A 25,903-nucleotide genomic window follows, 5' to 3' on the forward strand; every position below is an offset into this window, starting at 1 on the left:
TATGGACACCTTGGTTAAAGTCCAGGAAACTCCCCTGGAACATCTCCATTCTCTGGGTCAGTGGAAAAAGGAGGAATTGATTTCAATTCCACTTTGGCAAAACTTTGCTCAAGCATTTAAGTCTCTTCCACAGCACCCAGTCAGCCTTTCTTCCTTGAAGGTGCAGGCTGCACGCCACCACCCATTTCCCACTTTATCCTCATACACTCAGACCATTCAGCTGAATGTGTGGTTTTATCTCCATCTCTTGGGTGCAACCACTTGCCAGAGCTATAAGCTCTTAAGAGCCCAGAGCATTTAGCCCCAGTGTTAGAGGAAGCAAGAACTGAAATCCCACTCCAATATACTGTGCCTGATTATTTCTGAAAATCCCAGCTAAGACATCTGCAGGTAACAACAGAAACCAAGTATTTTCTCTCCAGTGCAAGAGCAGTCCGCTGCAAGAGCTTACCCTGTGCAAGTACTGCAGGCAACTTTCCTCTTCGTAGTACTCCTTCAGGGAGCTGTAGCCATGGAATTTCCTGAAATAGAGCAGACTGTCATTAAAATCACCTGTCACTATTACTCTCAAGTGAGGACACACATGCAGAAACAGGAGTGATGCCTCAACTTCCATAGACAACTTTTAAATATCCAGCATCTTTGCAAAACCCTTCGGCAGTACATGCCTTGATGCTTTCTGTGCCTTCTCAAATATTCTGAGAGCATGGGCAAGTCAAACATACGAACTGAAGACCAGCAGCCTTCAGGGTTTCTTTTAAAATACCCCACTTTGTTTAATTGTACACATGGACGAAATAAAGTTAGGACCTTGTTCATCTTTCCCTAAAAGTCTCTTCAAATACAAACCCAGCACAGCTTATAAACCTCAAACTTACTGGACAAGTTCCCCAGAATTCACTGTGGTTCCACTTCTTTGCCAAATCCCTTCACACCATCCCAAACCAAGAATTCACTAAGCCTATATTCAAGTGACTTTTTTTTTAATAAAAGGGACAACATAGCTGTTAGTCCAAGCTAGAAAGGCCTCAGGGATGGGGGACAAGTAGGGAGATTTCCCTAGGAATGGCTTTTTTATAAGCAGCCAACAATACTCCTAGCTTGCCAAAAGTGTCACAGCTTTTTAGCTAACAGTTTACAGTTTTATTTTGGAAAGGGGTCAATGCCTGATACAGAACATGCCATGGTATGAACACTGCCACTTCAAGTGTTATGTTGATGTCAAAGGCACAGGCAGTAACAGGCTACTGCTTATTAAAGCAGAGCACTTAATTAGGTGTTAGTATGACAAATAAAGGTTGCATTATCTCAGTCAGCCCTACTGTGTATTGAGAAAGCAGCAGTGTTTTACAGGGAGAAGATGTTTTCAAACAGAGCTAAGGAAATCCATGAGCAGTTCTGAGCTGCTTTCCACATTCCTCTTTTTTGTTGCTAGACCTTGGCAGCAGAGCTGGCCTCTTCCTACCTTAGTGAAGGCTGCAGGTTCAGGTGTTACCAAGAAATAAATGCCTCCTGGATGATTTTCAAGAAGCTGTGACTGTAAATAGTAAGTTGTTTTTTGTTGGTTTTTTTTTTTCTCTGCTAAGTTTTCTTTAATGTGGAGGCAAGCAAGAATTTGAAGTTGTGTTCACTGTATTTCAGCAGATTCCAACAGGCTCAGCAAGGGGCTTGCAAGAGCAACACTGGGAAGAGAGGGTACTTGGAGTGCTATACAGGAGCAGAGAATTGCCCTTCATACCTCATAACGTTATCATCGATCTGCATAAGTGATGTTGCTGTATAGAGCTTGCCCAGATCAGCATCTGACAGGCTTTGTGGCTTCTTCATGTTGTTATCTCCAAAAAGAACTTGCCTGGAAAGAGTAGCATCAAGAATTACATCCAAATAACATAAGGGCAGCAAAACCATGACCTGTTCAAGGACAACTGAGTTTACCAAATCTGACAAGATAAGATTAGAAGTGGGCTACATAAACATGAGGCTGTCTTGGGAGCAAGAACAGCTTATTTGTCCACTTACCTTTGCAGCAAGACATAACAAACCCTAGCAGCCTCCTCGTAGGAAAAAATGCTTTCCCTTATACACTGAGAAACTGCATGGGGGGCCCTCTTAAAAGAAACTTCCCAGAACAGAGAGCACTAAGGGTAATTGGAATAGAGGCTACATGTTAGGAGGGAGGCTTCTTTGGCTTCAGACCAAACCTGTGGGTGGTTTGGGTGAGAGCACCAACAATCCTGGGCACAGCATCTCCTTCACCATCTGGTTCTAAAGCCCCCCAGCACAGACTTTAGGCTACCTCACACACAGAAGTGACTCAGGGTATTACCCTAGAAGAAAGCTATTTACTATGGACACTTGTCATATTAATTATTGCCCTCAGGGGAGGATGCGTTTCTTTACCAGAACAAACTTCTGCCCTAAGAAACAGAACAAAAGCCACAAGTTGGAAAGGGATTTTTATTCCCTTTGAGAGGCAAGCTGCAGGGCAGAGCAGGAGGGAGGCTAGGTTTGATTTGAGGGAGTTAGAGCACAAGTGATTATGGAAAAAGTTTACTTAACACACTTGGCCTTCAAGCCAGCACTGGCTTCTTCTGGGTTAAGAATTTAAGTACCTTTTAATGGGATCTTACCTAACTTCAAATGTCAAATTTGGTCAAGTTGTCTAAATATTTGTAAACCTGGAATGAATTATGTGGATCATCCTACATTGGCTACCCTCCTCCTCCAAGTGCTTTATACTGCAAAGGAGTGTAAACAAAGAACCTGAAGTTCTGAAGTGACACATGCTCCTTCAGTGAAATAGGTCTTAGATATTCCCTTCCTTTCCCTTCAGTCAGGCAAATTCCAATACACATAGATGAGGTACTTCCTTGCCTAGAAAGTACCACCCAGAGACCTTTTGGTGGGGAAAGCACCAACATTGAGCACGTCACCTGTTTAGCACACAAATTTATTTGTTATGCAAGAGCCACAGAACAGCAACAGCAGCAGAGGGATCCTACAGTACACCTGCACTCCAGGAACAGCAATGTTGAGTGTTTTGCTGGCTACATGCTCTTTCTAGAGGAACAGCTAGAAGCCAGAGCTACAGGTTTGACTATTTGCTTGTTTGATAAGCAGCAACTCCATACAGCAGATCTTGAAGGTTAGTCCTACCTCAGGTAGGTGGCAGAACAAGAGGCTCCTTCAATAGGGAATTCTTTGGCTAGAAGTGAAACAGATGCAGAATACTCCACTTTGAAGTCTAATTGCAATGTTTTCCTGTGCATGTCTTGTTTATTCATTAAGCAAGTTTCCCCAGAATACAAAAAGACAACCAAGTCTTTCTTCTAACAAGATGACCAAAGCTTATTTGTCTATTTTACAGTATAATGAGATTGACATAAGCTCACCTTCTCTGTTGGTTCATCTAAAGACCCACCAACGAACTTGTGCATAACCTCTCAGGAGTCCTATTTTAAAGGACCAGGCAGACAAATCCAATACAGCAATTGACCCAATCAATACTGTCAGTGTAAGTGATGTACTGCAGTACCTGTGAGAAAGGATGATCTTCTTCATGTTGTCTGCCATGAGGAAGTTATAAAATCTTCTACAATGATCCCACTGCATGAAGGTTTCCTGGGCCCTAGAAAAAACAGGGCAGAACAAACAAAGCTGTTAGTGGAGCTCTTGAAAGATCAGATTAATACACTGTTAACATCTTATGGCAGCCTGGGGGCTGTGTAAACAAACCTCCAGGCCTTCCTTGCCACAGCTTAACCTTTTCCAGGAAATGACTTCCACTTTGATGAAGTTTGTTAGTATCAGAAAACAGATCTGCAGTCTCATCTTGCACAATGCAATTAGTGGTTTTGATCAGAGCATTTAAGAGCCATCAATCAAGATCCACAACACTGACAAGAGGATTTTAGTATCCCTTTGCAGAAGTTGAATGTAATTTACATAATAGGACTTTCAAGGAAAGGGCTAAAACCTGTTGCTCAACAGTGCTGCCTATTGTGTAATATAGCTCTGCAGAGGAAATAATTTGTGCAGATGTTTCCAATATGTACAGATATTATTATTGTTTCACTTCATTGGCAGGAACTGTAGGAATAAATACTAGATGCAGCTGCAGTGGCATCTGAGTCGAAGCCTTTACCTATTCTCAAAGCAGCAGAGCACTTCACAGCTTATCTGTTGTTAAAACAGAATTTAAGCCACCCAGAGTTGTGTGAGCTCTGCCAGATACCAGCACTCCTTTGCTATGCAGGGTCATGGGCAAGTTAGAGCTTTACTCCTAGCAGGGTTTGCTGTTACTGAGGGAACATACTATCATTTACTGAGACTGAAGAATGCTGGGAGCAGTTTCAGCTACTGCTGAAAGCGGTAGGCTCTCCTACCACTTAAACATTAACATACCATGAGAACTACTGTAGATTTAACATGACCTTCCAAGCTATATCCTGCAAGTCCCCTACCAGGCAAGAGCAAGCTGTTTTCTTGTAATTAGCCATGCTGGAGTATGGTTTGAAAAAAAAAAAAATCCATTATCTTTTTATCTAGCCAGGCTATACCTACCACATTTATACCAGGGCAGGGGAAAAAAGGAAGATAGGAAAAGGCACATTTCTTTCTTCACAAAAGGTTTTCCAAGCAAACCTATTAAGTTATCACAAGATGTCTGAAGTTAAAGCTGCTATGCTGCCCTGCAGTTCCTGTGGTGTACAGCAGTACTCCTAATATGAAGAGCTGCAAGCATAAAAAAAAACCAATACCACATGCAGCTTCCAGTATTTTGAGGGCTGCCCAGGTTTCAGAGCTGAGGTCTCTCCCCACAGCCTGTAGCTATGGTGAAGATGCATTCCACAAGATCAAGAAGCAGAATCAAGCCTATGCAGGCAGAGATTAAGGAATGAGGAGACCTGTCCCTGTTTAGCCTCAGGGAACACATTCCCTAGACTCTGTGTTAATTCATTAAACTAAGAGTCTCATTCTTCTGGCAGATCCTGGTATTGCTGCTGCTCTGGAAAGGCAGATCCTCAGTTCACCTTGCTCACTAAAACCTTTTTCCTTCATTTATGAAAGTTATTTGGGGAATAAATGCTGGACAAGCTAATATAAAAAAAAAGGAATTGTAAACTAACTGGTCTTGTCTACCAGGGTAATCCACTTCCATGTAGCCCTGAAGGCTGAAGCCAGCTATTTTAACCTACCAGAGCAAACCTGGGAAGGCAGTGGCTTTGCACCTCCTCCCTCCCAATTTTATATCCAGGGCACAAGGCCCTCCCTCCTCCTGTCTTTTGCTTGGTAGATGTTTTCTCCTAGCTCTTCAGCTAATTAGCACTTACAGCAGATGTAGATATTAGGAAGGGAGACAGGACCTGAAAAGCCTTCCTGCTGGCTGTCCAGTAATACAGAGCAGATGCTCTGTGGCAGGAGGTTTGCTAGGAGATGTTTACCCAGCAGGTGGAGGCAAGAGCTCAATAATCCACACAACCCACACGATGGGGTGCATTAAACTCAGGGAAAAGAAAAAAAAAACCCAGCCAGTTGTTTTTCCACACAAATATCCAAGTGAAGAATTGTTCATCAGGTTGTCTTTGCCATGCAAGCATAACAGCATTACTCACAACATCATTTTGGAGATCAGGAACACAATATTGCATAATTGTAGAAGATGAACCAAGTGGACCTCAGCCAGATATTATCCCTGCAAACCCTGTCTGATGGTTGCAATTAAGGAGCTGGCTTCAAAAGGATGCTCTATGCCAGAACCCCAGGACAGCTAAGAACATTTTACTTGAAACAAAACAGAACAGCTGTTCCTGTACATCTGTTCAGATTTTAAGGGTGTGAACTAGCAGCAGATTATACACTTTTTTAGCAGTAGTCACATCTGACCTCAAAAGGGATTAGATAGCTGGAATATTACATGCACATCAAGCTTTTACTCACATCTTAATGCTTCTGGAAAAGCTTTCTGCTTTTACCTGTAAGAACCTGATTCATAAAAGGTGTCTTCAGACTGCTGAATAACAAGCTGGTCCCTGCACAGGCAGAGCATCATCAGCATCAAGAGTTCCAGCTACCTTGACCAGGCTGTGAGGCCAAATTCCACAGCAAGCCCCTCACAGACCTGCCACAGTTTCACCATTTATATCAGCCCAAAGGATCTTGACCCAAATACCTGAGTCTCAACAGTCCCTTTTGCCTTGTAAATAGTCTCATGGCTCAAAACTGCAGGTAAATTACTGCACAGTCAGCTACACCTTAGTAATTGTCAGCATGTACAGACAGTAAAAACTGAAAAGAGCAGCTTAGCCAGTTACAGCATTTGAATCTCCATTAGCTGTGCATACCCAGAAAGGTTAAAGTACATTAGTCAAGTCCAGTTTTCAAGTAGCAGTGCTGTGCCTGGACCCTCCATCAACACATGCTAGTGAAGCCATCACAGCTCCTAAAGTGCCACAGCCTTGGCTTCCAGGTGGGGAGACAGGTTAATACTTTCAGACTTTAGGGCTGCAATACTTTCCCTCCCCACCTTCCCCACTCCTATAACACAGCTGCATGCACCTCTCCATCCCCTGATCAGCCCACAGCACTGTTTCAGTGACACACACTAAGAGGGGAGCATGGACTGACAGTGAATGTGCTGTGTCTTTCCAGTCTTCCCAGGTAAGAGCTGCCAGATGAAACTGCACACTGAAACCAAACAAGCTATTATGAACCACGGGATCTTTCTCACAGTGATGAGACAGTGTAAACTATTGCTTGCAAACCTGGCATCAGCTCAGCAGTTGATCACGCTGCCCAGCCTGCCTGGTTAATTACACCAGGACTGCACAGGGAATGCCTCCTCTTAGGACACTGCAGCCATGAGACAGCATCACATGCACAGTCCAGAAGCTGCCAGCATGTACCTGGCCAGGTACAGAAAACCTGTCTGCATTGCTGACAAAGTTTACTTGTGCTTGCAAATCAACAAAGCTTCAGGCTCCTTCAGGAAGGTGCCATCTTACACACTCAGTGTGTCAGACCAGTTCAGTGCAAGAGAAACACCCATCTTCACCTTGTCCTTGCAAAGATCTGCCCACTCCTGCACTCCCAGAAGAGACCAGCACGGAGAAGACCCCAGACCCACCTCAGTGCACTGTACCCCTGGCACACACTGACACAGCAGAGGACTCGCTCCTGGTTGGCCTGGCTCTCTCCCAGGTATTTGCACACTATGTTTCCACCCAGGCTGAAGCCCACGACAACCAGCTGGGTCTGAGGGTAGGTCTTCTTGATGTAATTCACCATGGCACCAAATTCCCAGGTGCATCCTAAAAAGAAGAACGAAGTTAAAAAGCATCTGATATATTTCAATTCTCACTTGAAGCTTCCGTTGCATGCTTTGAATTCAGCTTTCTTACCCTTTCTGACTTTTCAATAGCCTTAAGGTTTTAACAGCTCTGATTCACATGTGTTCAATACATCTGTGAGTCCTGTGGAGCTTAGCTCATGCTTAGTTCTGACAGAGTGCCAAAGCAAGATGAAATTTAGTTGCTTAAAAATCATGGTGACAGTTAACGTGACAATCAAAACTCTTCCTTTCTAAAACAGCTTAAGAAGCAGTCCAGCAACTCTGGGCTTGACATTACTATGCAGGACCAGCACACATCATTACTTTCCTGAGGCAGTTTACCACTTTTGAAGTGAAATGGGGCATCTGGAATGCAGTTTGCTCCTTTGTTTTTAGCAAGACCACCATGGATCCCCAAATCCGTGCTGCTATCAGGAGGGGAAGAGAGTGGCTTGTCAGGAAGAGCTGCCAGCAGACTGCTGCAGACCCTGACTGAGCAGGTGATCTCTGGAATCAGAGAGAAGGGTTTAAGCACAGACACATTCAGCCCTTTGTAACCAGTGAAGGGGTAAAGATCCTGCAGCTCCCTAAAAGACACGTGGGTATCCCCACATCAAGAGAATAGTTAAGTGCCTCTGTACAGATCTGTTCTGCTGTCAGTGAACACCCACCTGCATCTCACAGGCTGCAGGCACTGAGGGATCCAGTTTCTGGCAGTACTGGCATCCTCCAATTGTTTGAGAGACTTGAAGGCCTCCACACAGGCAACAATCTGAGTACCTACAACTATTTCTTCTGCTTATGAGTACAGGAAAAGGAAGTATGGAGAAGCAGCTGCAGTAGTGATGGCATTAGTACACTGGCATCAACTGTTTATGCAGCTCATTAACCTTCCTTTTGGATTTAAGGCTGCAAATCACAGAAGGCATCACACCGACAACAGGAATAGAACTCCAGATGTTTCTTCCTGTCCAGAGTCAGAAACTCAGCTCTCTCCTGTGGAACTTGTCCAGTGAGATAAATCCTAGCATTCCAGGATTCTACCCTGTACTAACCTAACACTGCTCCACTGTGCCCTCACCCCAGCTGTAGCATCCTCAGACATCAGACTCCAGCTTTACCTAGATCTGGAGTAAACTCTGAGCACCACGGTTTGTTTGCTTCAGTGGAACAGCAAGCTCCTGAGTGTTTCAGCAGGGTTTGGGCACTTTCTTGTGAACATTCTTAATGAGCAATCTTCAAGACAACAAATGCTGCACTGCTCTGGCTTCCTCTGGAAGAAGCCAGTGGTCAAAATACTTCAGTGTTTGACCTTTGTGATTTCAGGGCAGCTCAGGAATCCAATACTAGAATAGCAACAGGTCAAACTTGATATAGAAGCTGGGGTTCAGCAAATCCCAAATTTAGGCTACTTGCTCCTCAACAAGCATGCCTGGAATACAGCAAAGCTGAAAGGGCACTGAGTTATTTGGGTAGGAGGCAGAGTAAAGTCTGCTCATGGTCTTGCTGGCACTTAACAAGCAACTCTGCCAAGTGATTTACTGTCTTGCTCAAAGGAAGTGCTAGGCATTCTTTGCCCTTTCCAAGGCTATAAAAGACTCAGAAGGGTATGTCTCAAGAGATGCACTACAGAATAACACCCTTAGGCCTAGAGCAAAGCTCCATGAAAGCAAATTCAACTTTTAGCAAAATAACAAATGCTTTAACAAGGACAAATTTAGTTTTCAAGACACGGTAGTTCTGCGGCCATTAACAGCCTAGGGCCTCACTACAAATGAAGGTATTTGGTATTCCTGAAGTGTTTCCCAAAGAGGAATATATTTAATAATTCTAGAACAAGCAACAAAGCATTACAGCCTACTTGCCTGCTCGACTTGGCACCTCAAAGCACAATACATCTATTTTGACAATTACCTGTTCAAGATAACTATTCTGTTATAATCCAAACTCTAATCAGTAGCTTGCCTAACTTTAAAAAAACAAAAGCTAACACAAATCTGCTCCACACACAATTGACAGGGTACCTATAGATATTTACAGTAAAGAAGGAGAAGAGGGCTCAAGAGAGCTCAGGAACAAGCAGATTAGGTCACAGGCAAAGAGGGCCCATTCTACAAAGAGCACATTACTCACCAAGAGGGCAATTAAGACTAACTGGAGTCACCCTTGACACAATTTCAAATAATTTATTCCTTTTAATTTCTAGGTTAAGAACGACTTCCTTATACTCAAGGTGAGAGCCCAAAATCATGGCAATTGAGCACTACCACTTCTGCAGCTTTACTGTCATACTCTACAACTGTTGCTGTTGACTTGTGTTACATCTGGGGCAAATCCTCATGTGTCCCTCCTGGGATATAAATGTACTTTCTGGAAAGGCTGGTACAAACTCCTCTCAGGTTGCATCCTACAAAGCCTCAGAAATGGCATTTATCCTTCAGGGACAGGTTTGTTTCACATTCCATGAAACTGGCAATTTCAGTATCTCTAAAATCATTTGAACAGGCTCTTGGTAGCCACAAAAGGGGTTTTTTTCCCCAAAAAAGTTTTCTAACAAAAAACTGCCTCCTTGATGAGAATACATGTGTAAGAGCTGGCAGAAGAGACAAAAGTGAATTCAGTATTAGCCTGCCCTCTTCCTCCCATCTAAGCTCAGTTTAATTCCCAAGAAACAGTACAAAACTGTTACCCTCATTGGGGTACAGCAGTTGTGTTATCCTGAAGGAGGCTGATCAAGCCCTAGAAACTCCACAAGCTTGAAAATAAGTTCCCCAGGTGCCACGAAGTACCTACCATATGTGAACATCCGTGGTGAAGTGAGCTCAATGTTTGGCAGGGCTCCCAAGTGATTGAGGACAGCACACCTGTACCCATTTTTTTGGGCATAGTCAACAAAGGTGCGGATGTACTGCTTCTCACTGTGGTTAGCAATCCCCGGGCAGATCACCATCGTGACATCATCTGTGCTCAGAGAGAGAGGGAAGTTAAGTAAATGTCACTTCATGCAAATTAAGAGAGTCAGAAGGCTTCCATTTCAGATCCGTGGGAAACCACCTACCACAAGCAAGCTAGAATTCCTACTAGTCTGCCAAAAATCCCGTATGGGACAGGAGACCAGCAGCTCTAGTGCTACAGATGTGAAAAAATAATTCATGCTAGGGGAGATGAACAGTTTTTAACTTCAGGGAAAGCTGTGCAAACGGTTCTACTGGCACTGCCTAGAGAGCAAGAGTACATTCTTCCCTCCGAAGGACACTTTTGATGTTACACATGTTCTGCCTTCTGACAGCCTGTTCTGACTGTGACATGCATGGAAGCTGTGGAGTCCAGCCTCCCAAGTAGACTGGTTGCACTATTTCCCCCTCATTTCCCTTCTCGAGCTGGGTGTAATAGAGATCTTCCAAATGAAGCTTTGCTAAGCACAGACATTCTGATCACCTGACATTACCCATCATCTACTTTGTGGCTAATCTAATGATATTTGATCTGCTGACACTATTCACTAGTTTAACAAGATATCATTTCATCAACCAAGAAAGTAATTGCTGTAATTCAAGTAAGCACAGTAAATTACATTCAGGATTATCATCTGCACTTCAAATTAACTGTAACTCTCATGTGCAAAGCTCCAACATCACCAGCTCTAGCCACTGAACTTTTATCTCATTAGAAAAGCACTGCTCAGGTTCTCTTCAGCAATAAAGATAACAGTAACTGTTCTTGTGCAGCATTGTACCATGAAGATCTCAACTCAGAGTTAAAAAAAAGAAATCTGCTTTTTCTGAGGGCTCTATTCCTCATCTGTCCCCCAGAGCACAGAATCAAGGTTAGCAGCCAGCAGCTGTTTGACTCACCTCCAGTGCAGTGCTCAGAGCATGGCTCAAAGAGATCAAAGGTGGCTGTCGCTCCATCTGGCATCGTGAGGTACTTGCGAAGTCCATATGGATGTGGTGATCTCACTCTCCCCATTTTTCCATAAAGAGCTGTCTGGATATGTCCACTCTTTCCCCAGATGAGGGGTGGAATGTACCTGAAAGGCAATAATTTAATTACTTACCCCTGCTGTGTTAACGAGCCTTTGAGAACAGGTAAGCACTCCCATAAATCTCTCACCAGCTCCCAAATATAATAACAAATATGGAATTGTTTTTGCTATGACTGAACTGGCAGCAGTGATCTTTGCAGCCTTATACAAGAGGAGAGACCAAAACGCTCTCAAAGCTGAAAAATCAGCACTGATAGCAACAGCAGAAGCCAAACCCCACACATTCCCTATTATTGAGATGTTAGAGGAACAAATGCTTCTCACTGAATACACAGAGGCCTTGTGCCTCGGTGAGACTGGGACTGCATGTTGCCAACCAACCAAAGTGACCTCCAGAACTGTACAGTGCTGTAAATCTGTTTTAATTGAAACACTGAAGCCTCCTGGGTCGAGCCACATGAACCTGTGTAAGCACTTGACTGTACAAGTCAGTGGCAGAAACAGCAGGATTCACAGCAAGTTCTAGAAAACTGAAAGCCCCAAGACTTGCTGGTTGGGATCATTTTACACAGAACTGCTTTAGTAAGTTAAGCAAAGTGCACAGTACAGGTTGATTTTGCTGTTCAGAATTAGGTAAAAGTTGAGACAGTGTTAAAAGAAGCAGTCAATACTGGCCAAACTCCACTGAATAACAAATCCCTTCCAGTAAGAGGGGCGAGTCTACCAATTATTCATGCTTATCAAGGGTATATTAAAGCTGTGTAACAAGGCAGATTGTCTCTTTTCCTGGCTTACAGGCCCTCAAAAAAGATACGTGAGAAACACAGCTATGAGCTGGAAAGCATTAAAGGCTTAGTTATCAATTTTGTTTTAGCACAAGCAGAGCTGCAAGTGGTTTAACAGGAAACATACTGCGCCCTAGCACCACCAGCCTGTGGGCAAGTCACCTGGTCACTCAGCAAAGGAGACTGAGCCAATGCCTTGAAAAAGAGAGTTACATCAGCTCTGAACAGGAAAGCATGAATGATTTATTGTTGAGGAGAACAGCAGTCCCGGGAGACACACTTCCAGTTAAAGAACTGTGGTCTCTGGTGCACAGACCAGGCTATCCAGAAGAGGCTTGAGAGCTTCTGACACCACCTTGGATCCTGAGGGATTAGCAAGTCCCTCCCTGCTGTGTTTGGGGCTTCCTGCAATTGTTCCTTCTGCCTTCTTGAGAGCACATGAAGCAGAGATCATGTTCCTCTCTCTTCTAGAAGAAGAGAACTAGGCAGCTCAAATTTACTAAAGCCCATAATCCACCAGAACGTGACAAACCCTACCTTTATGCTCTGACACTGCCTACTCATACAGCTGGACCTTTCCCCATGCCAGCTCTTATGTGTCATATCCGCAACTCCCTCCTCTCCCACACACTCCTTAAAGAGACTTCCTATCAAATAAAAACTACTTAGGCTTGTTTAGGAAGACAAGGGCAGCAGTATGCTCTCTTTCTCCCCATTCTTCACCCTCACTACGAGGGAGACTTCTTACAGTCAAAGCAACACAACAGTTTGCTGTAGTTTCACTCATTTTTGCAAGTGCACTTCCCAAAGAGATCCAAAACAGATTTCTGGAGAAGCAGGTAGTGCTTCAATAAAGGCTGCAAAAGTTGCTCACAACCTTGTAAATGAGCCCTCAGTGCATTCTGGATTTGATCACTCAACTAAAAAGATTTTCAAAGGATCCAGGCAAGGCCAGGAGCATCACACCCCTCTTCTGTTAGGGAGCATCCCTGCACTGGGTCTTGCCAGGCACAATGTAAAACTGTGCAGATTCCCAGCAGTGACAGAGGCTGGACAAGCTCATCCTCTGCAATAGCTGCTAGAGCTGGAAAGTAGTCAGTGGGTCCATTCTCACAATCCAGAGTAAATACCCACTGGGATAGGGCTGTCAGACTAAACCAGGCTGCCCAAGAACTACACACGGTTCTGCTCAAGTCTCATACAGCTCAGTGCAGGGGCTCTGAACACACCTATTATGCCAGATGGAAGAGACACTGCTCTCCCAACATAAGGGAAAACAGCTGGCTTCACCCCAGTCATTTACTGTGGCACCAGTTCACATCAGTAGCCATACTCCACACTAGACAGTGCTGACTGGCTTTTTGTCTTTTTTTCTCCCCACAGACATCCTTTACTGATAGGGTTTGCTAGCACCTTCTGAGGGGAGCTGACAAATACAACCTATAATAAGAATTTTCAGCTCTTTTAGGAGACTCAGATGTCAGCATTGCTTCATGGTTTCTAATCTTGGGTGAGAACATGCATTGGAAAGTTTTGGTGATTCTGCTTCTATACAGTGCTTTTCAACTCAAAGACTATCTGAAAATCTTACCCTATAGGGCTAACAGGAAAGCAATTTGTCCAGCTACAGCAGCTAAGTTATACAGCTGTTATAGCTGATTACTGCTACCATGAAAAAATACCAAAACAAACCAAAAATCAAGGATCTCTGCAGACATCCTCATGTTTAACCTACAGTTCAGTTCCCAGCCATAGGTTACAGCCATCCACTGGAACAGATGCAGCAGCACATACCACAGGATATTGTTAAGAGATTAAATCAGAATAGTCTTCAAAGCCTCACCACTACTGCCAGAGTTTAAACGAAGGCAAATGGTTTCAAGCACACTGCTTCCCACAGTCTGCCTCTTCAGGTCACTGATGGTTTCTCCGGGGAAAGAAACCCCCAGATCTGTCTTTGCATAACCCAGCTGGAGGTTACCTAAGTACTGATGTGCAATAAATCAAACCTTTATACTGCTTTTACAGGCAAACAGCACATGCAGTTTCCTTGACATGTTTTTTATTTAAGGCAGGAATCCCTTTCACTCCATCCATAATGATGGTCAAGTGACAACTACAGTGTCCACGTTTCCCTCAAAGCTAAAACTGTGTGAAGCCCTATGGACAAGGGAGCATTCACTGTCACTCTCTGCAGAATGCGTAAGTGTTTGAGCATCCTATGGACCAAGTAAAATGCTCAGCTTATCTTTTATGATGCTAACTCCAGACACCTGCTTAAGCATCACTGCCTGAAGCAAAGATGGCTTGTGTTAGTCACTCTGCATGTAACTACACTCTTTCAGACAAATATTCAAAAGCCAAGCTACAGCATGAGTGATGTGCATAGTACTCTGATGCAGATATTTGTAAGTTCTACCAAGTCATTAAGTATATTTCTAGTTTGCACATAAGTCTTAAAGCAGTTGAAGCTCTGAAATACATGCAAGTGTTCAAGAAGAAGCTTGTTATCTAAAGCTTGCCATCTAAACTTTTTGTTTAGACCCATCAGCCTTTAAGCAACAGACTTGTGAGGCAAACCACGTCCCTTAAGTATCCAGGCTCAGGAGACTGAACAGCACAACACTTCAACAGGGAAAGGGAAGAAAGTTGCCCAGATAGCACAGAACTTGTAATATCAGTGAAAAATTAAGACAGATTAGAACTTACCTTGTAAGATTGATGCAAAACCAAGCAGCTAATAAAGATATTACTTCTGTTTACTACAACAAGTTGTCAATCTAACCTACTACAAAACCCGGTAAAGCCTTTACAGTAAGAGTGATTCCTCTCTGTCACTGAATTCAGGTAAAATCTGTTCTCAGCTGAGGACAAGGTATCCTTACAATCTATAGCAGAATCAGACACATGATCTGCCTGTCACACTATTTCTGTTGACCCTCCATTTTGCCAATGGACAAATCTATTTTTGAAACATTCGTGTGACTTATGTCTTTCGATGAGACAAAGTCTACAAGAACTTCCAAGAGCAAGTACTGAGCCTAACAGCACAAGACTGTACAAGACTGAAGGATGGGACATCTTTTTACAGGGTTGGTGTGGACTTAGCTTGCTTTTACTAAAATCATTCAAAAAGAAGAGAGCACAGGAAGAACTCTTCAGTCCCAAAGGCGCACAATACGACACTGGTGAGGGAGAAAACTTGCCAGGAATTGTGCAAAAGCCTTTACCCTCTGAAAGGGCAGATCAGATTAGAAAAATTTTATTTAAGCCTACTACACAGTTTCAGAGACATTTCTATCCTCAACCCAGCTGAAAAAACCTAACTACCCAGGGCTGATAGCAAGAGCTAGAACAGATTGTTTTGTAGTGAAGTCAACATTCCTCACGGCAAACAGCTGAAAAAAGATGCTTCTCCAAAACAATCATCCTGCAGACAGAAGCGCATGTACTAAGGGCATTCTTCTTGTGGTTTACCTTAAGAAAACAAGCCCAGCAGGATGCAACACAGGGAAACAATGCAGACTGAGCAATTAAGTAGTATTCAGTCTAAGGAGCATTTGAGTATTGTCCTTCAGATTTTATGCTAAAACTATAATTACTGCTAAATTTAACCATGTCTTTCAAAGAAGGGCCCTTCACTCAAAACCAGGTGGCTTCCCTCCAGCATTGATAACAAGTAGAAACAACGAAAGTGTTCAAGGACAACAGATTTTCAACTCCTTCCTCTCTGTCTGCTATGACCTGAAGTTGTTCTGAAAAGCAGTGTACTGCAGAGGTTATTCCAGCACAGCATGGAGATGCTTCAGTACATATTCCTCAGTGTCCTGTTCCAGAGAAGCTGCTCCCAGAGGTACCAAAGCCCAGGGATGTCTCTAAGCAGCATTTCCACTGCTATGCAATTGTGGCTTATGGTGACAGGAGCTGAGCAGTGAACACCAGCCAGGAGGACCTCTTGCCAAGGCCTCCAAACAAGGACAATGACAGCATAACACAACAACCCAGACAAGCACGTACTGATAAAAAAATCCAAAAGAAAAGTTATGTTGTACCAAAACCGGAGATTTTTCTTTCTGTGAAACAAAAATGGCTTCTGAGTTTACTCCAGACCCAAAGGCTTTTAACTGACTCATTTCCCCGTTTTGGTCAGTTGCAGTAGACAGCAGGCACCCTGAGTAATGATAAAGATTTGAAGCAGTTATGTCTTCCAGTACGCAGCCCTGTAACTTCCAGTAACAGGAGGCAGACAGGAGAACAGGCCTGGGGATGGTAGTTACTTATTATGGAAGCTGTCCTACATGGCCCAACATGCACAGAGTTCATCACTCTTAGGTGGTTAAGTGAATTCACACCCATTTACATAAATCTACTCAACACTGTTCGGGTTTGAGCTCCAAACCTGCATTTCAGCTGTGCAGCACTGCCTCACATCTTGATAGGTGGCTGCTCACAGTGCTCCAGAACAAGACAATTCCTAGGTGTTTCCCAAAAATTTCTCCTAACATTTTAATACTTAAAACATTTCCAGCATGTGATTGTAGATTAAATTTAGTGGCTCTCAGGCAGTAATTATCATTTTAGAGCACGTACATCATCCAGTATGCAGGAATTTAGGAAAGCAGCAGCTGTATAAGCAGCTCACACAAAGCACATAAAAACTGTGCTATTTTTATTAGCAGGCATCAGCATTCAGGTCCTCAAAGATCTGAAGTGGAAGTTCAGCAACAGGCTTATTTCTGGAGCATTGCTTCATTTCATCTGAGGAGATTAACACTTTAAACATTAACTCTTACATGTGCTATAGCACACTGCATACTGACGGTGAGAAAACAGAGCCTACAACTTCTCAGTGTCAGGACATTCTAAGATTTTTACCTGCATTACAACAGGTAAGAGATTATTCTTTTCCCTTAACAGAGCAGTTTGGAGGTATTTAAAGAATGCTTTACAAAAATCAAGCTTGCTTTGAGCCTTGTCCTTTATTTGATCCTAGGGAATGCAATTTGAATTCCAATCAAGGAAACTCTCATACAAGTCTGCAGGGTTCAACCCCTGACCCCAAATATGTAGAAAGCAGCTTTTTCTCCATCAGCTCAGCTAGACTGCTCAACGTGATGAGGACACAGCAGATACACAACAAAAAATTTTAAGCAAGTTATGGAACGTCCACATTCCCTGAGCCTCAAAAAAGAAATAAATGGAGTAGAAGTGTTTGTTTGCTGCCCACAGTACCTGTATGAAGTCAGAACTATTTAAAAATACAGACTGGCCTCCTTGACTAAACCACCTCCTTCACCACTTCAGAAGCTTTTATTTAGTAAAGAGCCCATCACACCCCTCCTCCCCCCACCAGTGACTACAAGAAGTATTTTAGTCAAAACAAGGTATGAGGATTTACAGCATTTAGAATCCTCCTTGCTGATAAGAGCTGGAGAACACAAGACTGCTGCCAGTGTCACAGCACCCACCAAAAACTCAGACCCCCGAGGGTGCTTCTCTGCAAGGTCAATGCTTCAATTTACCAACAGGGAGCTGCCATTCTTCTCTGCCTCTCAGCATGTTCACCTGCCAAAGCTTCAGGGGTAGCACTGTTCTTCTAGTTTATTATTCTCCTGGAAGTGTTCCTCCCAGAGTAAAACACTAAGGAGTTGACAGGGATCAAACACTGCTTGCTATTAGGGGGAAGAAAAGAACACTGAAAAGCTTGAAGACAGCTTTTCTGACTACTCATCTCCTTGCATCTAAGGGAAAAGCAGTGACAGAGTAAAAGAGTCTTCTGGTACCAGGCAGCCTGCTCACCCAGCACAGGTTGGTGTGCAAACAAAGGATGAGAAGGATCTAGGCTGGATCTTTGACAGTGTTTACTAACAGGCTTGACAGTCATTTGCCTCAATCTTTGAGGAGCTTGCCTTTACTGATGATAAAAAGTGTGCAGACAGTGAGGATAATTATTTTCGACATGGATGACACGTGCCACATCTCTACAGAAATAAAGATACACACACTTTGTTAGAATAAACTGTAAACAGCCACAAAAGTCTAGCCCAGTACAGCAAGCACTGGCCAAATTTATCCTCACAAATCAAAGAGCCAGCGCTGCATTTCTACAGGAATAACAGCAGAAGAAGGACTTTCTGTACCCTTCTGAAAGACAGGAAAAGGACACAGCTGCCACCAGCAGTTAGGCCCAAGTGCTCAAGGGCACCAATAGCTGTGCTGAATTGCAAGAGCTTCCATACAAGAAGCAGCAATTTGAATGGAAAAGGGTCTGATTATGCTACTCTACTTGGTAAGCCAAAGTACAGATCTGGACAGGGTTGGAGGAATGGAAAAACAGGTAAAAGAACATGAGCACTAGGAAAACAGATTCTCCTGCTTCCCAATGTTTGGTGGACATGTAGAAAGTTTCTGGCAGTTTACAGAACTGTAAAAAGCAGTACTAACATCTACAAGTACAAAGTACCTGGCACACAGCCATCTCAGGCAGTTTTACAATTCAAAGTTCTTAAATTATTCATCTACCACCACTTGGCTCACTGAATGACACCACAGCTACAATACACTGAATTAGGCCGGAGGTGAGGATTGTGCCATAAAGGGAAAATAAAGTCCAAAAGTGTTTACTCTAAGAATTTTTGAACACCTGCACAGATAGCAGAAGCAAGCAAAGTTATTCTTTCTCCCTGTCAGCCTGTTTTTCACAGCAGTGCCCTCATCCCTTCCTCCCTTAAGCAGGAGCTGAACAAACCAGGTCCGAAAGCCAGTTCACAGCCAGTCTGAAAGCTGTGAACATTCCTCTGTACAGAAGAATTGGTCTTATAACAGATCTGACAACAAACCCAGTACTGATATAGCAGAAGGGATTGCTGGGCTACTTACTTTGCTTTCATGGTAGAATTTGAAAAGAGCTGCTTAATCAGCTTTCCTAGCACTCTGAATAATTAGCAAGTAATCAAAGCCTTGCAAGATTTTTCGGTGGAGTATGGCACAAGCTGTTTTCACATAGCTTTTTCCTAATTATCCTACAAACTGTTTCATGCATAATTGCAGGAATTTAAATGTATTTGTTCCCCTTTAGTCTCCAGGTGACTTTCATGCCTAAAGACAGGATTTATCTGATTTTTTTTTTTAAATTTCTATATTGAAAAAAGTCTGTGATAACAACACTAGAATAGTAAAAAGAAATAACCGCATACACATCTTAAGAGTTGTCTGTCCTGTAAACTCTTCTAATTCCCCACAGCAATTATATTCCCAAGTCCTGTCTTCCTTAACAGAGATACAGAGGTAGGAGGACTGAACAGCTACCTATCAACACAATTTGTTCTAGTTTGTTTCAGCTGAGTTTGCTGCCTTTTGTCATGGAAGCCTTTCAGACAATATTTTGCCCATGAACCAGGTACTGGAGATCACTGCTATAGTTTTCAGAGAAGCCAGCAAGCCTGAGCTCAGCTAATCCAGGGAAGGCAAACAACCCACGACTACACACTATTAACACAATACCAGGGTTCTGCAAGCAGCTCGTCACTCCTGCAATTAATGCATAGCAGATGGCTAAATACTGCTGGACATGTTCTGCATTTTCACTCTTTTGGGAATGCTTTGTTCTCCAACTGAAAGTCAACAGACATGGCCCTAATACAGCAGTGCTAGGAGCCTGTGCTGTGAGCACAGAGTTGAAATAGCAGGAAAATGGACTCTGAATTAGCTGACAATCCCTTTCCAAAGACTAGCCTAATACTAACATGCCTTCAAGGCTGGTAATCAGCACAGCTTCATGCTTGCTCCTTCAGTGACAAGGGACATGTCATTCTGGAGTGCGACACTGAGATGGCAAGTCTCTAAAGTACCAAGTAACTCAAACCTCCTCACTGTATTTTTTAGGAAAGCAATTGCTTTGCAGTTAAGGCGCTAGACATAATCAAGAATCCAAACACACTTATGTTACCACCAACTTGGAGTGCAGCACAGAACCCTCTCTGGGTTCCAATTTCAACAGATAATGCTTTGTTTGCTCTAGAAGTTTACAGAACACATGGCCTAACATCTTATACCTTACGTAATCAAGGCACCTAACACAGCACTGCTAAAAGCCTCTCATCTCCCCTAAAATGACTATCCTTAAGTCAGCTTGACTTTTGAGATCCAAAAGGAAAGTTCATGCAGCTGCACTCGGCACTTACTATATAATTGATGTATTTAGAGCTTCTAAATAGGACTTGCAAGTTTTCAAAGTGATTGCAGAAGAGAAATACTGTAATCAAAGTCCTTGTCCCTCCAAAGCCTCACAAAATTGTACTAAATGCTTCCTATTATTGGCAAAGGTTCTTGGTGAAGTTAAGGGCAGCTGCACTGATTCTGGAGGTCTTGGAGTGGAAGATCAGGGACCAGCCTGCTCAAACACACAGCTGACATAAGGTCAATTTGAAAGTGTATTCAACAGGCTTAGAGCTGGCCTCTGTGTCATTACTTTATTAAACTAGTTAGGATGTGCTCCACCAATAATAAATTTCATTAGTTTTCAATCACCTTAACATACTTCAGATAACAGCAGGCACTTTAAAACTAATAGCCAAGCCTGTCTTCATTATAAGGGCACTGACACACCATGAAAACGTCTCCTTCCTGTGAGCCCCAACACATTCCTTCCCTAATAGAAAGGAGTACAAGAATATGAACAAGTGCTGACTGCACCCACCCCTCCCCCATTTCTACAGACAGTGGGCTATATAGTGCTGGTATAGCATATCAGCATACAGCTTCTGTAAAGATGAACAGTGATGACTTTTTCTATACATCTGTGGAAAATGCCACACAACAAGGTTTGGTCATAAATCCAGGTACCTGAGACAATAAAGAAATGCTTGACTTAGAAATAATTTATTTTAGCAGGAGTATACCCTGACATCCATTTGAACCCAAGTTTAAGAAATACATGAGGAAGAATCAATAAGCACAGCTCTTCTTCCTATAACACAGGTCAACATGGAAAAAATATACTACTTACTCTTTGGTCAAAAGTGGGCAGGATTTAAGCAGAAAGCGAGCCAAAGCAGAGTCCTGGTAAATGAGTTCAGGAGGGGCAGTTGGGCTTTTTAAATTCAAGCAGCGAACAATAACATACAGAACAGCAGCAACTGCAGCTAGCTTCACCCCATCAAACACTGCTGGCAGCTCAGAGGTTTCCAGTATTGCACTCATTTTCAGCCTGGAGATAAAAAAACAACATTAAAGCTTTTAGAAATATAGTGTTGGATACGAGTATCAACTGTCAGGTTAAACATACAATTGTGCAAACCAACTAAATTTGTTAAGTTAACACTGCCAGGAAATCCTAGCATATCAACTCAGACCAGCAACTTTTAAGCTGAAAGAAAATTTAGTTGGTATTGTTCTAAACACCCTAACCAGAAGAAAAACTAGATGATCAGCTGTGAAGGAGATTTACTCCCAATCAGTGCTGTCCTAGAACTGCACCAGTGTCTCAGGTGTCAACCCCTGGTCTGCAGCCAGTCAATACATGCAGGTCAGGTTTGACCTGACTACTCAGGTCAAACAGAAGCTGGGTGAAAAGCCAGGCTATAAAGGCACCTTGGCAGCTTTGGACAGGTGTTCCTTCGCAGCCAGACTTGAAACAGAGCATCTGAAAGAACGACTGTATTAGTTCCTCAGTCTGAGTCTTGCAGTTCCACGAGAACACTGGTACTAAATCCTGCCTGCACTTAAGATGGTCACTATGTACTGGCATTTTCAGCATTTCTTTTAACTCACTGCAGTTCTGCAGCTGAAGGACTAGATTAATATCTAATCTTTCAAGGGCTTCAGAGTAAAGAAAGAAAAGCAAAGTATAAAAAAATATATCCTTCCAGCCTGAAATCAAATTCTTAAACTGATCCAGCTTATTTTGAACATACAATTCAAACAGCTGGCTGCATTTATTGTTGAAGGGACAGGTTTCTCCCTGGGTCTTTCCTAACCCAAGTAAGATAAGTGACAAGCCAAGTCTTACCAATTTCAATTTTCTTCAAGCTAGAAAAAATTGCCAGTCCTCAGTAGACTTGTCACTGATCCACGTGCTGCCCGAGCAATCCTGTGAGGGGAGGAAAAGCAAATTGATTATTACTGATAAAGCTGCATTTCTCAGCTGGAAAGGATGAACACAAATTTATACAAAGGTCCCATTGCAGACATGGCAAGCTATTTGTGTAGTCAGTCATAGCCAAGTCTGATCCATCTGCATCAGAAATCTGTTGCCAGTGGACCAATTCCAGACAAGATCACTTGCCTAAAGCATATTAACTCAATTGCAGTGTGCAAACACAACTTGATGAGCAGAGAGACTTCATCTCTGCAAGACAGAGAGACATTGTAGTCAGAAAACCTGCCCAAATCTCTTCCTATTTAAACAACTAGGATTAGCAGGATACACTTCTCAACTTTGTACAATATCTACACTGTTACCGAAGTGTGAAGCCAGTCTGAAAGAAGTTTCCTGCTACTTTTATTCAGGCTTAGCAAGGCAGCTCACTCCCCTACAGATGGAAGCCTGTAAACAGTCCCTGCTTGTTCCCACACTTGCTTTTTGAGATGTTACAACGCATCACACTTCAACACGGTGGGAGCCACAGGAAGCTCAGACACAGTCACCTAATTAACACTAGTGCACATGCAAGGAGGCTTGTTACAAGAATATGATGATGCCAATAAAAGAGAAAGCTTCCAGCCTGTGACCATAGAAGTGTAAGGAATACTTGCAATTAGAACTGCCTTACCACAGGCACAACAAATCGATGGGGAATCAGAGCTTCCAGGAAAAGCTCCAGAACTGTCTGCTCTCTACCACAGCTGCTGCTTCCAAATGGAAAACACACCATCAGGACAGACCATACCAAAGCCTCACTCTTCTTCATCGCAGGAGTAAAGAGCCTCAGAAGTACTTTTTGTACTCAGTGTAGCTACACCAAAAACCCTTGGAAGAAGATACGCGTAACATCAGCTATTGACTAACAACGTGCTGGAAAGCTGCAAGTTCCTGCCACCACAACCATCTGCCTAGCAGAACAGAGTGAGGGAAGCAGAGACATTTAATCTTGGACAGCTTTTCTTTCAGCTTCTATTTTCCAGTTCTGAGCTTCACAGTAGAAGGGAGAGGATGGGCCATAAAAAGCCATTTATTCTTCTACTCAGAAGATAGCATTGGCATCGTGAGAGGAGTTCAAGTATCACATTCAGCTGCAGTGTGTTACCTCACATCTCTACCTGGTAAACTTTCACCAACACTACCATCAGTTCTGTAGGGGACAACAGGCAAATCGCAGCAATGGCTTCACCAGGGAAGGTACAACTGGCAGAAGAGCAGACCAGTTCCTGAACTCAAGGACAACCAGGTGCTCAAGCAAATCTTTGCCAGATCAAACTCCCAGCAGTTCTGTTGACATCTTCTTATCATTGTTTTATTCAGAAAATTAAGATACGCTAATCTCTGAGAACGCACTGACTCCTGGATTTTAAGCTAGGTTGCTGTTTACAGTGTTCACCTTAGTGAACTCGCTAAAAATAAAACTGGGCACAATTAGTCATTAGGATTTTGTACTAGTGACTCAATATAGCTGATCCAACTAAACTATCTCTCCCTGAGAATGTTCTCTCCCATATAATCTTCAGATGACAAACACACCACATCTTTTCTGATACTTTTAGATCTCATGTTAGCCTGTCACTCCCTTAAAACAGCATTCCAGCTTGGCATTACTTCCAGAAAAATCAGCTGTTGGTAGGCAGGATTATGCTTTGACACTTATGAACTAGTATTTTCCATTTTAGACAGTCTAAACACATTCACTGAACTTACGCACCTCAAACATGTGTTAGATGTTCGTGTGTTTGTCAAAATCTGTACCCAAAAGCTCAGATCAGTCTGTAGATGTAACACAAAGCTGGCACCGCTTCAAGTGCACAGCTTTCTGCAGTGATTATTTAAGCAATGGATCCAGTCCATGAGGACTCCATACCCCTATGGATTCAGCTGTGTCACTTGAGGTACTCCCTCTAAAGTCTGGTATTTCTGAAGACCTAAACAAACCTGTCTCAGCCAGGGCAGATTTGCAAGGGCTGAGTCAAGGCACTTGGCTCTAAAATTTTAAGGGTTTACCTTACGAAAATGGATTTGAGCTCTGCCTCTAATCACAGAGGACAAATGTCTCCCTCTTTAACCAGCTGGGATGAGGTCACCTTGCTTCTGTTTTGTTAAGCCCTTTTTGCATTAACCCAATAAACTTGTCTGTTTAAAAAAAAAAGAGGAGGGATAGATAACCACAGGGTTGAGCCAGACAAATTTTAATCTAGAATCCCCTCTAACTGGGTCAGCATTAATCTAATTGGACAAACATTTGGCTTTTTCCATATAAAAAGCACTGCATTCACTTCTGGCAGGCCAGGCAAAATTACCAAAAAGCATACCACTGGGAGCAATCAAGCCTTTCCACCCATCACAGCATTTGAGATCCACATTGAAGAACCCAAAGAAGCTGAAGCTCTTGGCCCCAAGGATGTTCTTTTGAAACATCTTTTTTTTTAAATAAAATTGTGCAATTAAATCCCTTACAGGCATGACAGCCCCAAAGACGAGCAGCCTTCTCAAGCAATGTTTTTAAGTCCCAGCTGTAACTGAGGGATAACTTTAAAATCAATCACTGGAAAGCAAGTGCTGGATTTGTGGTCTTTTCATTTGCCCTTTCATCACAAAAAGCTGGAAAATCATATTATAGGAAACATTTCAGCATTACTGTTAACACAGGGCACTTCATCTGTACAAGTATAATGAGTAAAAAATCCCAAGTCCCGCCCTTCCCAGACAGGAACAGACATAAGTACAACAAAAGCCAGTAGAGCTACAGCAAATTCTTTGTGTATCCTTTCAAAAACACTGGGTTTTTGGGAAAGACATCAAAATATTTACTTGTACAGTAAGTGAATTCACAACTGTCAACAAATCCAAGAGCTGTACGCATTTCAGTTCCAGGTTTCCTGTGGAGAGGAAACTCTTCCAGGGACAGAAGTCACTTCACTGTGACTCAACAAGGCACGCACAGGATTTGGTAGCTACCAAGCTTTACAGCTCCTCCACCCATGGAAGCAGAGTCTGACTCTTCATACTGGAAAGCCAACATTAAAAAAAGCAGAGATATTAAAGGAAGCCATTCCCATAGGATCCTCCCCCCTCAGACCTTTTAACAAGCCACTGAAAGCCTGGCAGACTTTTATTTCACTGAAGCATTAGAAATGCTTTGGGCTAATGCAAAGATGCAGCTATATGGAACACAAAGAGCAAAGGCCTCTTTGAAAGGGGCTCCACTAACAAGATATTCTATTCTCCATTACATGGACTGAAGAATCTTGAAGGAATGCCATTTCCAGGAAGGGCAGCTTGGTACAAAAGCCTCATGGATTCCTCCCCACCCCTCAGCATTCTGGCTCACTGATGATCTCAGAGCTCAGCTGGACACCAAAACACTGGAACATGCCTGGCCAACAGTGAGAGTCTTTAAAAATTCCCTTTCCTATTCTGTTACAGCTTACCAAGTAGTGTAATACTCTTACCCACTAGGACTCAGAAGAGCCAAAGAGGCCATTTATGACAGATTTAAACAGGCAGACTTTGTTAACTAACATATCAGACATTTCTTGGACTGGTTTCATGTATTTTAGTGTCTGGTTGGGAATAAAACTGTGAAAGCAAGCATATCAGACAAGAGGAAAGCAAAACCACCCTACTTTAAAGAGTTGTGCCAAAGCAGACTAGGA

The 25,903-nt window shown here is 42.9% G+C and overlaps 1 protein-coding gene across 2 annotated transcripts in view; it reads right to left on the minus strand.

Moving 5' to 3' along the window:
* The window catches only part of ABHD2 (abhydrolase domain containing 2, acylglycerol lipase), a 38,940-nt gene that overhangs the window by 6,805 nt on the left and 6,232 nt on the right, over positions 1-25,903 (minus strand). For both annotated transcript variants that reach the window (XM_032122427.1, XM_032122429.1), the window contains exons 2-9: positions 22,110-22,190; positions 21,108-21,308; positions 11,185-11,360; positions 10,124-10,291; positions 7,127-7,310; positions 3,536-3,628; positions 1,739-1,852; positions 452-521 (exon numbers count right to left, since the gene is read on the minus strand). In XM_032122427.1, the coding sequence (XP_031978318.1) occupies positions 452-521; positions 1,739-1,852; positions 3,536-3,628; positions 7,127-7,310; positions 10,124-10,291; positions 11,185-11,360; positions 21,108-21,301 (999 nt within the window). In that variant the 5' untranslated portion in view covers positions 21,302-21,308; positions 22,110-22,190. The remainder of the gene's footprint in view (positions 1-451; positions 522-1,738; positions 1,853-3,535; positions 3,629-7,126; positions 7,311-10,123; positions 10,292-11,184; positions 11,361-21,107; positions 21,309-22,109; positions 22,191-25,903) is intronic.

This window comes from Corvus moneduloides, chromosome 13, assembly GCF_009650955.1.
Source record: "Corvus moneduloides isolate bCorMon1 chromosome 13, bCorMon1.pri, whole genome shotgun sequence".
NCBI classification, from domain to species: Eukaryota; Metazoa; Chordata; class Aves; order Passeriformes; family Corvidae; genus Corvus; species Corvus moneduloides.